Below are 13,706 nucleotides of genomic sequence, written 5' to 3' on the forward strand. Positions count from 1 at the left end.
ACAAACCTTATTTCTTCTGTGGCCTATGAGGCTACTGACCACTGCAAAAGCACATTTGCTTGTCTAAAGAGACAAACACCGGACACGGAATCGTAACTATTTCCGTACCGCAGGCGATTTGAAAACACTGTACCGTGTGTCTCAGAAGTGTGGCAAGCCAAGCTTTCAGTGCACACATCAAGCACATGCATGTAAAGAGAAACCAGTACATGCACGCTACCTAATATAACACAAACGGCAGCCTGAGAGGAATTGATAGATGAGGAACTTTTCACTTATGACCACTTACCCGTCACCAGTACGGAAATGGTTAGCAAGTTTAGATCAGTAGGTTGTTCCTTCGAGACTGTATTTGGACATCTATGAAACACTTTTATGTGAAATAATTCAGTTCACCCTGAATTTGCTCACATTTTCGGTCAATCCATTTTTTATTCCAAACAAAAATGTTTTGAAACCACAGTTAACTTTATCACGTAGGTCAAGCTTGGATGCTTGAACGTAGATTCCTGCACATGAAGATGAAGATACATGAAGAAACAGCACCAGTGTTTTGCTAAGTCTGTTTTAGCGAGCACTAACAGACATGCAAATGTTTTTTGTTTTTTTTTTCAAATGAGCACAAGTGAATGACAAATGTCAGCAAGTACACTGTGGCATGCTCTTAAAGGGAACGTTTATTTTAGTGCCGTAATCACTCGGATATGGCACGGAAGTCCGCAAACAAGTTTGTCGTGAACAGACAGTACACCTGATTATAGTATATATTAGGCACTTGTTTCCATTGATGAAGAAATGTTGCAGTTGCGTCACCTCATTAATCGTTAGGCGCTCTCTTTAACAATAGACGACGCCGTACGTTTCAGATATTCATCGGTAATCTAAGAATAGAGAGTGAGCATGTACAAATGTAAAAAAAATAGTGCCTAGCACTTTCTGTAATGGGCGAGAAACAGTTGCGCACAAAGCAGAAATGCGTCTAAAGCTTACGGACGGAATCAGACAGTGTCAAAGACAGGACAAAGACGCGTTCTGTCGTCTTTGCATCATCCTCTCTGGAGCGAGGGTCAATTTTGTTCGGGAATAGTGCCAACCAGGCCCAGTCTAGCGAGTTTCTGCATTCTAATACAGAAAAAAATATGAAAACAACACTAGGATGGGGCACAACTGCTAAAAAGACATGGTGAAAAAAGAGCATGGATATCTCGATCACTGACTGTAATCTTCAACATATAAGCCGAAATAGAGTGCTCAATAGAGTTCAAAGTTATCCTTGGTTTTTTCTGAGGGTGTATATATCTGGCTACGGTGAAATAAACTTGTTACTCAGCACCCTATCTTGTCACTTCCATTGTGTGTCCAATCCTAGCGCTGTCTTCAAATTTCAGTATGTACCAACAAGCCAGCATAAATATGCTTTTTCAATGTAAAGATGCTTTTTCAATGTAAAATGTAAAGATGCAATAAGGTGCAGCATCATCCCTGGTGACGCAGTAACGCTTCTCGTCGTCCACAAGAGGTCCAAGACGTGACGTTCAGTTTTTCACGCGCTCGTAGACCCGGAAATGGTACGTTATATCACCCTCCTGCTGCAGTTCTTCGGGCACGCCCTCCTCTTTGATGAGCCGGAACTTGCTGGCGTCGAATTCCGGGAAGAAGACATCACACTCAAACTCTTTGTCGATTTCGGTGAGGTATATGCGGCTGCAGTGGGGACTGTCGATCAGCTCGCGATACAGCCGAGCCCCTCCTATCACAAACTACCTTGTCGACCTGAAAGGATGCAAAACAAAAGTGAAACGGTGAACTTCAAAAAACCTGACTTCACCAGTCAACATAGAACTAGGCTCGTTTGCTCCGTCATAAGGAATTCGTTTTTCTAGCTTATCAATTTAGAGAGTTCGTCCTGTCTTTTACTGTGGTGACGCATCCCCAGGGCAGTTTAAGTTCTGAAAATAATGTCTTGCCAACTGGTCCCCCAACACATGCTCCTTGAATTCTGAGTGATTCTCCGTTTTCCGACTGCTCTGTTGGGAAGCAGTCAAATACACGGAAGCTTCTGAAAAATCTCCAAGTGGGTGCTGAAGTGTGAGTGATGTTCAGGCAATGAACACATTTCATTAACTAAGGCGCTTACACCCACATATAGCCATAACAGAGCGCCAAGCTGGCCTAGTTGGTGGAAGTTCGTCTTGAACAAGGTTTTTTACTGCACTAAAAAGACAGGACGACAGAAGACCGCACACATCCTGCACTTTTCGTGTTCTGTTTCTGGCGTCTCGTTTTGACTTTTACATTTCAAACCCCAAAGTGGCGACCGCAGTCTTATTTTTGCGTAAGCTTTAGCAGAACGGTTGCCAGAACAGGAGGACAAGCAATCGGCAAAGAAATTCATTTAATGCAGTTCGCTGTGCTTTAGGGATCTAGTTACGCTAGCAAAAACCAGCAGCACCGCACTTGCCTTTCCAGCATCGACAAGATTCTGCAAAATCTGCACAGCGTCTGGAAAGCTCCGCGCCACGTGGTGTCCCTCCGGAACCTCTGTTAGCGTCTTGCTCACCACAACGTTTATCCTATCACAAAAAAAGCACAACATGGTGGGACGTCGACCTGGTGCAAATCTCTAAAAGTGTGTGGGAACTAGGAAGGAATTCATAGGCGCAAAGCAAGAAAACGGACCATAGAAAGGACACGGAGAAGCGCTTGTCCGTGTCCTTTCTATCATCCGTGTCTTGCTCTGCTCTCGTGAATTCCTTCCTAGCTATGCACCAACTAGACCGACAGCAGACATTATTGCGTGGGAACTTCATTTGAACAATACCTAGCCTAACGAAGCCCAAATACGTAACTAAACTAACCAAACTGAAGATGATGACTGAGGGCTGACACTTCTTGGTCAGGTACCTTAATAGGAATTAGTGCAACAGAATATGAATTGTCTTAGCATTGCATACAGCAAAATCCAATGCTCAAAGTAGGGCATTCATTTACAGTATGTAAGCCCCCAAAACACAGCCTATCCATTTTAAACAACTGCTCACACTGCAGTTAGTTATTACCATTACAACTTATACAACAGCTGGATCTGCATTTACAGCTGTGATTTAATACTCCTGCACTTGGTCATTCGTTGTTGCAGGCGCGCATGGGGCTGCCATCACTAACAAGCAAAAGCCCTATCATGCCGTACAATGCTGCTACAGCAGACAACTACTTTCTAACCATAGATTTGGCAGGTGTACAAGAGGCCATAACTACTACTGTGCGCTACAACTATCTTGTACAAGAACTGCGACTGCGTCCCACGATGGCGATGGCTAGTTAGTGCAGCTAATTAACACAAACAGTTGCTACTGCAGCTAATTAATGCCAAAGTCACAAGGCCACATTCGAAGCATCGCGATTGGTTCCTTGGGGCAAGCTGCAGACGACAGCCAATCACGCTCAACAACACATTCCATCTTGATCGAAAGTGCACCGTGCCCACTAGCCAATTGCTACCTTCTGTTCTATGCACAGCTTTAATGCACAGCTTTAACGTGTGGTCAAGCCCGGATCAAATGACTGCGGCGCTACCTGTCACTCAGGGGCCGGGACTTGGGCGGCAGTGATTCCCACGTGAGCCGGCCCATGACGACGGCGTTCTGCTTTCCCTCCGCCGCCTCCTTCGTGAGTCGCGAGAAGTAGGCCAGCTCTTTCTTGAGACGCCAAGGCAGGGTGTTGTTTACGCCGATCCCACGGTTGCGGCACATAGCGACGATGGCGAAGCACGACACCGCGTTCTTGGCACCGCTCGGACACATCGTTCGTATCGGACTGCCGGGCAACTCTTCCGCGGCTTTTCACCTTCCGCCCGAGACCACCGAGACCGTTATCGCGGCTTTTATAGTCGTCACCGCTGTCGCAATCGACGGCCAGCGATTCCAGATATGCACTTCACAAACTGCGAGAAGTTTATGGCGGGAAGACGCAAAAGTGCGCGAAAAGATTGATAGTGCAAGTGGTGAAAGGGCACCAGTGCGCCAGTGCCACGTCCTTTTCTCTCCCTTTTCTTTGTCGCTTTATTTACATGCAGATAGTTGTTCTGCGGTTTGGTTATGTATGGGCAGTGCCTCAGAATAGGCGCTGGTATGGGTTATGTTATGTGCCGTGCCCAGCTTCGATTCCGAAACTGATAAGGCGAAAATTAAAGTAAGCTAAACTGGCTAAGCTCCCACAACCTTGCTTGTATCTTTAAATAGAAAATAAATTAGTGATGAAACTGAAACGGTAAAGCTGTATAAAACCTTTTCCTTCTTGTCCTTCTATCTATAAGGTGCGAGACTGAAGACTGGCACAGCACCGGCCAGTTTCAGTTGTGTGCGCGCGCCTCTCGCAACGCCATTTTGCTCTAGAAAGAAGTGCCAGAAGTGCGCCGTCGCTTGCTGCGTTGGCAATTTTGTGTTGCGTGGTTCCATTTCTCGCGAATAGCTTGAAGAAGTCCTTCGCTTGTGTGAGACGCGACTCGGATCGCGCAGCCGTGACACCATGAGCTACGGCCGTGCACCGCCGACTATCGACGGGATGACCTCCCTGAAGGTCGACAACCTGACATATCGCACCACGCCGGAGGACCTCAAGCGCGTCTTCGAGAGGTACGGAGACGTAGGGGACGTCTACATCCCGCGTCACCCGTACACCAGGGAGAGCCGAGGGTTCGCCTTCGTTCGCTTCTACGACAAGCGCGACTGCGAGGACGCCATGGACGCGCTGGACGGCTACATGATGGACGGCCGCGAACTGCGCGTGCAAATGGCGCGCTACGGTAGGCCTACCGATCCGTACCGCCAGTCGACGTCGTCTTCTCGCTACGGCCCTTCAAGTCGCCGGTCCCGCTCCCGGTCGCGCAGCCGCCGCAGGTCGAGGTAAGTGATGTTGCTAATACTGATCGGGCCTGTGTTTTATTTACGTTGCAAAAGCGGCGACGTGAAGACTTCGGGAACCCACGGTTTCGCGCGCGTGACGCTGGATAGCGTCCAGCGCGCAAACCACAAACGAAAGCGCTCAACTGAAGTTTAGTGAAGCATCCTGCCTACATTTATACATCATCGAGTTAAACATATTTTGGAACATCGGAACATGTTTTGCGACAAAGTGACCGACGGGGAGCTCACACATGTACGATATTCCAACTAGCCCAAACTCCTGAAGTTGACTAGCGCTTTTGTTTTCGTCGAGGGTACCGTACCGTATAGTTTTTCATTACATCTCCTGTTAACAGATCTACGTATCCATTCCTTAGTACCATTTAAAGCGCGGTGTGACGTAGTTGAGGGGAGTTTCTGTTGTGACAAACGCTTGCCCTAAATTCTACGACGCAGGAGCCGCAGGCGGTCACGGTCTAGGTCACGTCGCCGATCTCGGAGCCGTTCTCGGTCGCGGCGACGCCGCTCAAGGTCCCGATCCAGAAGGTGAGAGATATTCGGTTTGATATGGAAAGACTAATTAAAAGAAGATTGTGTTGCGTTATTTAAAAAAAAAGTATGCAACCTGGCAGACTGTCCCGCATTGATAAAACATTAATGTTCTCGTTTTCCTGATCTGTTTGAGCCTCAGTTTGCATCATAAAGCGTCCGTTCTCCCAAAGCAATCTTATATTTCTCTTTCGTCCCGTTTACCGATTTTATGCCGATAACGTTCTTTGAGGGTCCCGAAACCATAAGAAAAAAAGAAGGAAGTCATAGTGAACAGTACATAGTGGCTGGCAATGGTTAAATGTGCTCAATTTGTCAAAAAAAAAAAAACCTTTGTCTTCAGTAGTGTTCCATGTATTATTTACTGTCAAACTTCATAAGTCTACAGAATTACTGTTTGCCATAGCAGTTTCAGTATTGGCTGGTATTGTGGTCAGTATAATAAAAATATTGCCCAAACTTCAGTGTTCAAGCACTGAATGGATGACATGTTGGGCTTGTTTAGCATGTGGCTAAACCTCGAATCGTTTTACCTAATGGCGATATTGTGGCAGTGTCTGGATGCTATTCCTTTTTGTGCTTTAAAGGGGTGGTGCCACCAAATTTGTGGCTTGCGCGTTCTTTGCTGTAAGCGTTTCCTATAGCTCCAGGAAGCATGATGCACGCACCGAGATTCATGTATTCTCGCTAAATAATTTAATATCGCCTTTTGATTTGGACAACTTTCGGTTTCTGGGCGCCGAGGTTGGGCAGTGATGTAGAAGTGTAGGAGGCGTGGTCACGTGACCACACAAGGCTGTGACGCACATAGCCAGGAAGCGATAAAAACTCGCCGAGTGATGTAGCAACCGATGCTTTGCCAGTACTATAGTGAACTAGAATATATTCTAGTTCACTACAGCCGGTACGTACGTTGCGGAAGTGGCGGAGGCCCGGAGGTCACTCACGTTGCTACAGCAGATTTGGCGTGACGTCACAACAGCTTTCGTTGCCCATCCTACAGATCTACATCAGTGTTGGTGCACTAGCGATGGGTTTCGATCGGGAGAAGGAGCATTTAAGTACACTTTGGAAGTGAATTAAAATATATTCTAAACGTTTGCTGTGTCCGAGCCTTCGCGTGGAATGTCCTTGCATACAGAGGAAACCCACAACAGGGCTTGTTATAGCCTCGAAATTTGATGACACCATTCTTTAAGAGTGAAGAGTGCTTTGTTAGCAATTGAATTCACCACCTGTAAAGAGTGAATGCTGAAGCAGCAGCGTATAGAACAGAATGCATTGCTACAAAACTCAAGCCTTTGTTGACTTTATTGCCACTAAGCTCTGTGCCGTGCAATGAACTTGTAATCTGGTACAACCAACTTTAGAAGTTGGCAACATTTCTTCTCACAGGCAGTATGCAAACAGGCCTGCCCCAATGGGCATGTACTCCAGGCTGATGTGATCCGGACGGCCGGTTACCTTGCCTTCGTAGAATACTGCGTAGTGCATGAGTAGGACTATTTCATGATTATAAAAACTGCGCTACAGTTACTGCGAAATACGAAGTTACGAAATACGAAGTAACTGTAGCACAGTTTTATAATCATGAAAAACCAACTAGCCCAATACCTCACTTTGCTCACTATTTCATGAGTGGTGCTTTGTTTGTCTGGGCAGGGCCTGTGCTGAGAGATTATAACTATTGATGGTACAGGGCCTAACTGGTTCTTAAAATGTCACTTTTGACATTAACTTGCAATCTACATTCACAAGTAACAAATTGACCCAAGTGGGGAATGACAGTGTAGATGGTGAGAGCCTGTTGTAATTCAGCACCATGCTATGCAGGCATAAGGCATAACTTCAGTTTAATTTTAAACACTCATGTTTTATGGGATTGAGGAATGATAGAGTTGCATTTGTCAGCTTATCCTTTTTAACACATTTGCGCCTTCACGTGGTTATCTTGTGCACTTTGGCTATAATATCATAGCCATGTGCAAGACCATACACCGTAGGGAGATTTCTGGAATTTTATGGAGGTGAATTAATCATTCACTTGCAACACCTAAATCGGGATTGTTGGATGAGTCGCAAGTTATGCTATTTAACTATGGACAACTTAAAAAGGCAGGAGAGGCCCCTCCCAGAAGTAGCACGGCAATTGTTTGCCTCCATGACTTTAGAAATAAGCGAGACGGTCGTCGACCGTCTGCCTTATGACGTCAGTCTAGAGCATGTGCTTGTTGGTGCAGGCTCTGGAAATGCAGCTGGCTTGTAAAGTTGTATCCGACTATAGTTCATGCTTGATAAGTTGATGGGATAGCAAATCGATAAATGGCACGTATTAAGTTTGTTTGATGCAGATGTGTAGTCAACCATGAATAGAACCATCTGACATAAGGAAAGGCTTAGCTTTGCTTAGCAATGCTCAGGTTTTAATTTTTTAGAATTAGAAGTGTGCACGCACACTGACATGCTTGATGTGGTTCTCTGGTTCTGCATCATATGTAGGTCCCGAAGCCGATCCAGGGATCGCCGGCGTTCCCGAAGCAGGGCAAGGAAAAGCCGCAGCAGGAGCCGGCGAAAGAGCCGTAGTCGTAGCAGGCGCAAGAGCCGCAGCAAGTCGAGGGAGCGGAGCCGCTCCCGACGTCGTGAGGCCAAGAGGAGCCGATCAAAATCCAGGGGCCACAGCCGCTCCAAGTCAAGGGAACGCAGTCCCTCGAAGCATCGCAGTCGCTCGAAGTCCAAGGACCGCAGCCGAAGCCGACACCGTAGCCGCTCGAAGTCTGAGGAGCGAAGCCGGAGCAAGCATCGCAGTCGCTCCAAGTCCAAGGAACGCAGCCGAAGCAAGCGGCGCAGCGAATCCAAGGAACGCAGCCCCAGCAAGCACAGGAGCCGTTCTGGGTCCAAGGAGAGGAGCCGGAGCAAGTCTCACAGAAGCCGCAGCCGAAGCCGCAAGGAGAGTGAGCCACGGGATCGGAGCCACAGTCCAACGGTGAATGGAGACTCCCGCATGCGCAGTGCATCTCGCAGCCCACGAGATGAGGGCCGGGAGGACTCGCGGTCGCGTTCACGGTCGCGGAGTCCGAGGCAGAGTGGCAGCCCAGCACCGGGAGAATCTGACGAGGCAGCCAGGGAGAAGTCCAGAAGCAGGGACCGGTCACGGTCCAAGTCACAGGACTCCAACTGAGGCACGTGAGAGTCCTCGCTGTCTGTTAAGGGTATTCACCCCAGGCTGGGTTGTATCAATGGAACTTTTTGTCTGTCATTTGATGTGTGTGTTCTGTGCATCTTTTGTTAAAAGATGTACCTGCTTCGATCCAGCCGCTTTATCTGGATGAGAATGTCTACCACCAAGTCGTGGCACTTTCCAGTTAGTACCCAAGTGTGGCTCTTTTCGCACCTAGTGCAAAGTGGCTTTTCATATTTTCAGTGTTAATGCATTGGCTGTGAAAATGTCCGCTCCTGCTCAGGGTTGAGATGAAAAGTACAGGTAGAAGAAATGCCTGTCGAATTTTGTTTCATCTTTGCCTTGTCATTTTCCGCTGTAAATGAAACCATTTCTTTAATTACCATCGCTTTCACAGTAATACCGACTGCCTTTGTGTGTCTCGCATTAACATTGTGATCGTTACAAAGCATCATGAATGTACATCTCTCTTCTGAGCAGTGCAAGTGTCTGCATTGTAATTGTACCTTTTCCTTTTTCTCTGTAGTTGGGAATACAGAGCTTTCCTTATCAATGGGCTCAACTATGCCCCAGTATTTTGCACATCACAATATATTTGAATGTTAAGTGTTAACTCTTTGTCAAAGCCTCATTGCCTCTACCTCTCATGAGTGCTGTGTTGCTGGTAATGTTTTAACACTGAAATGTAATGGCACACGTGTTGCATATGCCTTCATTTTACTGTCCGAAACTTGACTCAAGGGTTTACAAGGCATGAAGAGTTATACTGTGCTGCTCGCGTAGTATTTTTTCATCTTAAGCTTTAAAAGTTAACATTCAGAGGGTTGCGTTGTTGAGAGCCCTATATAAATGGTTCCTCAGGCTAAGGCGCTGCATCATTTACATTGACTTGACATGCGAGTGGGATGTGGCTGTTTTCTTCTACAGTGCCTCAATGCAGTACTTGTCAGTTCAATATCTACTAAATCTGTAGTGTGCATCAACAGAGGCGCCGTAGAGGGAAACTTCTGTGCTGTGATCACGTCCATCCAACACAGGTAGTGAACTATCGCCTTCACTGGGAAAACTACATTTTTCTGCATCTCATTGTTCTGAACTGAATCCACAAGTAAGCAGGATACAAGACGTTAATGTGCAAGGTGCGACAAACGAAGCACAGCCTTTCCCACAATGACATTTCTAATGGTGCACTCGCGAACAGCTAACATTAATGCTAGCAGTGCATGCATCTCAATCAAGAGGTCTGCGCTGCCCATTTGCACTGATACCAGTGGGAACTAGCCTTGCTGGCTGTAGCTGAGGGTGGTGAGGTTGTCTGGAGATGGGCGTTGAGAAAAACTGGTTGCAACATCCAACATCTGTGAAAATGGCAAAGGCCCAGCATTTTGAGCGCTAGCAGCAAAACTGAGAAGCCATTTATGCTGGGCTCCCTGTCAATGCAACATTGTTTGAAATTATGGGATCGAACTTCATTTGATCAGCACTGCACAAAAGTATTTGATCGATCGAAAAGTATGCATTGTTCAGCTGTTGTATACGAGTGGCCGTCACGGGCTCTTCTGCCCTGGTCGAAATTGCGGGGTGGGTTTTTTCGGGGAGGGTTGTTTTTCCCTCGCCGGGATTTCGAAAGAGCACTTCTCGGCTGACTCGTGTTGTGGTTGTACCCCCTGTCATGCCTGCAGGCGCTGAGCTGTGAGGGTGTTGGTAAGGCGGTGCTTGATCGTATGCTGCGTTGCTGCTGCTGCCGTGACTGGTTGCAGCCTGTGCCGAGTTCGGGCGGAGATGTGCTGTCGGGCTGCACGTCGTGTTTGCGATCATTCTTTCTTTTTTTCTTCTTTCCTCCTCCTTTCTTTTTGTTTTCTCCCACCATCTTCATTCACCTATGGACACCGAACCCTGTCCCGTTTTCTCAGGTCCTCATTTACACTGCTCCTCCCGACGACTCATTCTGACAGCGTCTCACATGACTACGGCAGGACTACGTAGGCATAGGGGAGCCCTGAATGAGTTGTAAAGGTAGCATAATTTTAGTTAGCTGGTGTACAAAATTTGATTACTGCCTTTCATTAATTATCCTTAGCATACATAGCTATCCTAGGGCTGCAGTGGGACTTCAGGTACAAGTTGCATTTCAGAAGGAAGTAGTGCTGTATACATTTAAGACAAATGTGACGGGCAGTTAATTTGGAGTAAGACTAGTCGATTTTATGTTTAAGTTTTAAAATTGGTGGTTAAGAAGCAGTTCTAGGGAATTTTGGATGAAAATGGTAGCATCTTGACTAACCACACGTACGATGTACAACGAACGGCAGATTATTGAAGGGGCAGGTTAACCTTTAAAGCAGTGTTCCGTTTGAGTTTGTAATCGTTAGATCCCCTTTTTTCTGTTTGGAAGCTGCTAGCGATAAGTGAGGTTACATGCACCCTTTCTGACTTTCGCCATTCAAGCCCCAGCGAACAGGGAAGGGCAAGGTTATGGTGCATCTCTTTTTTTGAATGGTGGCTGGGCGGTGTTCCAGTCTGCGGCCGGCAGAAGGCGGCATTTGCAGACCGTCGGTGCAGACGGAGCGGCCCGCGGTTGCTGTCCAGCCGGCGTAAGTATAGCGGTTTCAGAGGGGCCTAGCATGTACTCCATAGAGTTTCCTACAATATTTTCTAGAGGGAACTGTGGCACTTCGATCGTTCAGCCACTGTGGGAATGGCAGGAAGTACATGGATTTGCCTAGTCTTTGTGCTTGCGCCTTCGAACAAGCTTGTGGCTTTTATTGTTTTTGGCTTTTGTTTCGGATAGAAGAACGGCTCGTTGTGAACTTCGTGAGCTGGTTTGAATTCTTCATCCTAAAAGGGTCATGAACTTTTCCTGAACTTCGTCTTGCGACTAAGTGGCTGCAGGTCACATGGAGCCGAAAGAACGAAGCTTGGGTATATCCATGTACTACCCATCATTCCCACGCTGACTGAAGCGCCATGCATTGTAGCTCTCATAGACCCTAGCGCCAGATTTCTCTCTAGTCTACTATTGCGAAACTCTATGGTGTATTCCTCCCGACTGGGAAATTGACAGAGTCTTGCCAACAGGCGGGGCTTGCCGTGGTGCTGTGTGGGAGTGCCTGCTGTGTCGGAGTTGCAGCTGCGGTTGCCTGCTGTGCAGTTGTTCGTGCGGGGTGTCTCAGGATGCAGGCCCAGTTTTGGTTTGTTCCATTCTCCACACGCTTCTCAGTAAAGTATGCAATTTCTCTTCAGAGCACTTCAAGGGCAGTGCTTCAAAAGGCTGTCTTGACATCGTCGGCAGTGTGCTTCACTTGCATTGCACGAGGCATGTGCAGTAGTTGTAGCTTGCGCCTGTGGTTCTTGGTGTTCAATAAAGCCTTTCAGAATGAAACTGTTTGTGTGTCTGATCAATGCAGTTTAAGTACACATTGCCACATTTCTAGAAGCTTTGCTACATAGTAGTAGCTATCTCGCAGTTCCTAGTTCGACCTTGATTGCAAATGTTCTGTAGATTGGGAACGTTTTTATGTTGTAAGGACTTGGTTGCGAAGGCATTCGAAATTGATGCAAGTTGGGTATTTGTATGAAAATTGGGCATAAGGGTTTGGCAGTTCAAGTGAAATGTCGGCTACCACGGCCATCGGAAACAATTTTTCCATATCTGCTATATGGGTCGGTCTTGAATGGGATTCAGCGTCTGGTTTCGAGAAACATATCAGTATTGGCTTCCAGTGTGACTTAAATCCGGACGCCGATTCTGAAATGCAGTTTTCGTTCTACGGTTGTTTTAACACATGGTGACCGGATGAGATGTCTTGTGAAATGGATGCTTGAGAACAGTCGCGTCTGTGTAGCTCATGAACATACTTATTAAAATTTAAACTCTAAATCCAGCCCAAATTCTGCGGTTAATGTAACGATGATCTAGTTCTTTGTGTTTTGCGCCTAATACAGTTCCACTACCGTGAAACCTGAGGTAGTGCATCGCACGGGCAACCCAGCGATTGATTCCCTTGACAATCGAGCGCTTGCCAACGCGGTGGCGCGCCATCTTGCGCGGGCCGGCTATCAGCCGGGTATTTCAGAAGAAAGTACTTTTCGCGAGTTTTAGTAATTATTGCGATTAATTCTTGGTTATTTTTGTAGTTCATATTATTTTAGTCCTTGTTAGTTCATTTTGCACTGGTTATGAGCATTGTTAGCCTTGTTTTAGCGTCTCCATAAGACAGTGGATGGACGACAAGCCGGGCCCCTGAAGTGTTACGCGTTTGAGACCACTGGCGTAGTGGGTGGTTTGAAAGTGTACTTGGAGTACTCACCCAAAAAGTGCGTACAACGGGCTCTAAAACGCCGCTCCTCCAGCTTTCGCTGCGCTGCGTGCACCGCGCAGACATGGCGTTTTTTTTTTTTTTTCCTCCTATCGCTTGAGGAATCACTCGGTGTAGTGAAGCGCGTTGTCACGCGAGTTCATAGTGACCCCGAATACTGTACAGACTGCGGAAGCGAATGTGTTGCCATAGTTGGTAACATGCAACGTAAGGATAAATACAAGCTCCGCCCCCAGAACGGCGCGCCTGCCGTTCATATGTGCGAGAGAGGCGTCGTCGGTGGTTTCCGTCGTAACCATAAATACTACTAACAGCGAAGCTGTTCTTCGAGCCTTTCATGTCCGGGATCCCTGGTAACGTTTGTGGGCATCATGAACGGGTATGCGCCACAGACATTGGGCAAATCCGACTACCCATGTGACACAAAACCTCTACAAGACCTCTCGAAACGGCTACGGACGGCTATAAACGTCTTGGTTTACGAGAAGATCAAGAATAGACATTTTTGCAAAATAAAGCACTTGCCTCTCAAATATGCCTGCGTGCTGTTTATTACCGTTTTCAACAGCTACAACAACGTCTACTTTGAGACATTTTTAGACATTGTGCCCATGAAACACAGAACATCTATAAAACGTCTTTAAAACGTTTTATAGAGGTTTCATGTTTCGTGGGTGGGGGAAGTGCGCGCACAACGACTATCTAAAGGATTCTTCAAATGTTTTGTCCACGAGCGCAAAGACGCCAAAATGGCAT

At 46.9% G+C, this 13,706-nt stretch overlaps 2 protein-coding genes across 3 annotated transcripts; one reads left to right on the top strand and one right to left on the bottom strand.

Moving 5' to 3' along the window:
* Positions 1–23: 23 nt before the first annotated feature.
* LOC119399853 (dihydrofolate reductase) lies at positions 24–4,063 on the bottom strand. The gene is made up of 3 exons (XM_037666724.2): positions 3,577–4,063; positions 2,453–2,573; positions 24–1,760 (listed from the first exon to the last, which is right to left on the bottom strand). The coding sequence occupies exons 1-3, from the start codon at positions 3,801–3,803 to the stop codon at positions 1,536–1,538; spliced, it is 573 nt and encodes a 190-aa protein (XP_037522652.1). The 5' UTR covers positions 3,804–4,063; the 3' UTR covers positions 24–1,535.
* Positions 4,064–4,368: 305 nt separating this feature from the next.
* LOC119399850 (serine/arginine-rich splicing factor 2) lies at positions 4,369–10,486 on the top strand. Of its 2 annotated transcripts, XM_037666716.2 has the most exons (4): positions 4,369–4,904; positions 5,361–5,450; positions 7,953–8,632; positions 10,314–10,486. In XM_037666716.2, exons 1-3 carry the CDS (start codon positions 4,528–4,530, stop codon positions 8,629–8,631), a joined length of 1,146 nt encoding a protein of 381 aa, XP_037522644.1. In that variant the 5' UTR covers positions 4,369–4,527; the 3' UTR covers position 8,632; positions 10,314–10,486. The 2 variants fall into 2 exon arrangements, with proteins under 2 accessions (XP_037522644.1, XP_037522642.1); XM_037666714.2 differs by having other exon boundaries at positions 7,953–10,486.
* Positions 10,487–13,706: the final 3,220 nt, after the last annotated feature.

This window comes from Rhipicephalus sanguineus, chromosome 7 (genome assembly GCF_013339695.2).
Source record: "Rhipicephalus sanguineus isolate Rsan-2018 chromosome 7, BIME_Rsan_1.4, whole genome shotgun sequence".
In the NCBI taxonomy this organism is placed as follows: domain Eukaryota; kingdom Metazoa; phylum Arthropoda; class Arachnida; order Ixodida; family Ixodidae; genus Rhipicephalus; species Rhipicephalus sanguineus.

Bases quoted from the DNA above. Each gene is read 5' to 3' on its own strand.
- LOC119399850 (XM_037666714.2), top strand. From the start codon at position 4,528: ATGAGCTACGGCCGTGCACCGCCGACTATCGACGGGATGACCTCCCTG. The intron at 4,905-5,360 runs GTAAGTGATGTT...TCTACGACGCAG, and splicing joins CGCAGCCGCCGCAGGTCGAG to GAGCCGCAGGCGGTCACGGT. The intron at 5,451-7,952 runs GTGAGAGATATT...CATCATATGTAG, and splicing joins TCAAGGTCCCGATCCAGAAG to GTCCCGAAGCCGATCCAGGG.
- LOC119399853 (XM_037666724.2), bottom strand. From the start codon at position 3,803: ATGTGTCCGAGCGGTGCCAAGAACGCGGTGTCGTGCTTCGCCATCGTC. The intron at 2,574-3,576 runs GTAGCGCCGCAG...TTTTTGTGATAG, and splicing joins TCCCGGCCCCTGAGTGACAG to GATAAACGTTGTGGTGAGCA. The intron at 1,761-2,452 runs GTGCTGCTGGTT...TCGACAAGGTAG, and splicing joins ATGCTGGAAAGGCAAGTGCG to TTTGTGATAGGAGGGGCTCG.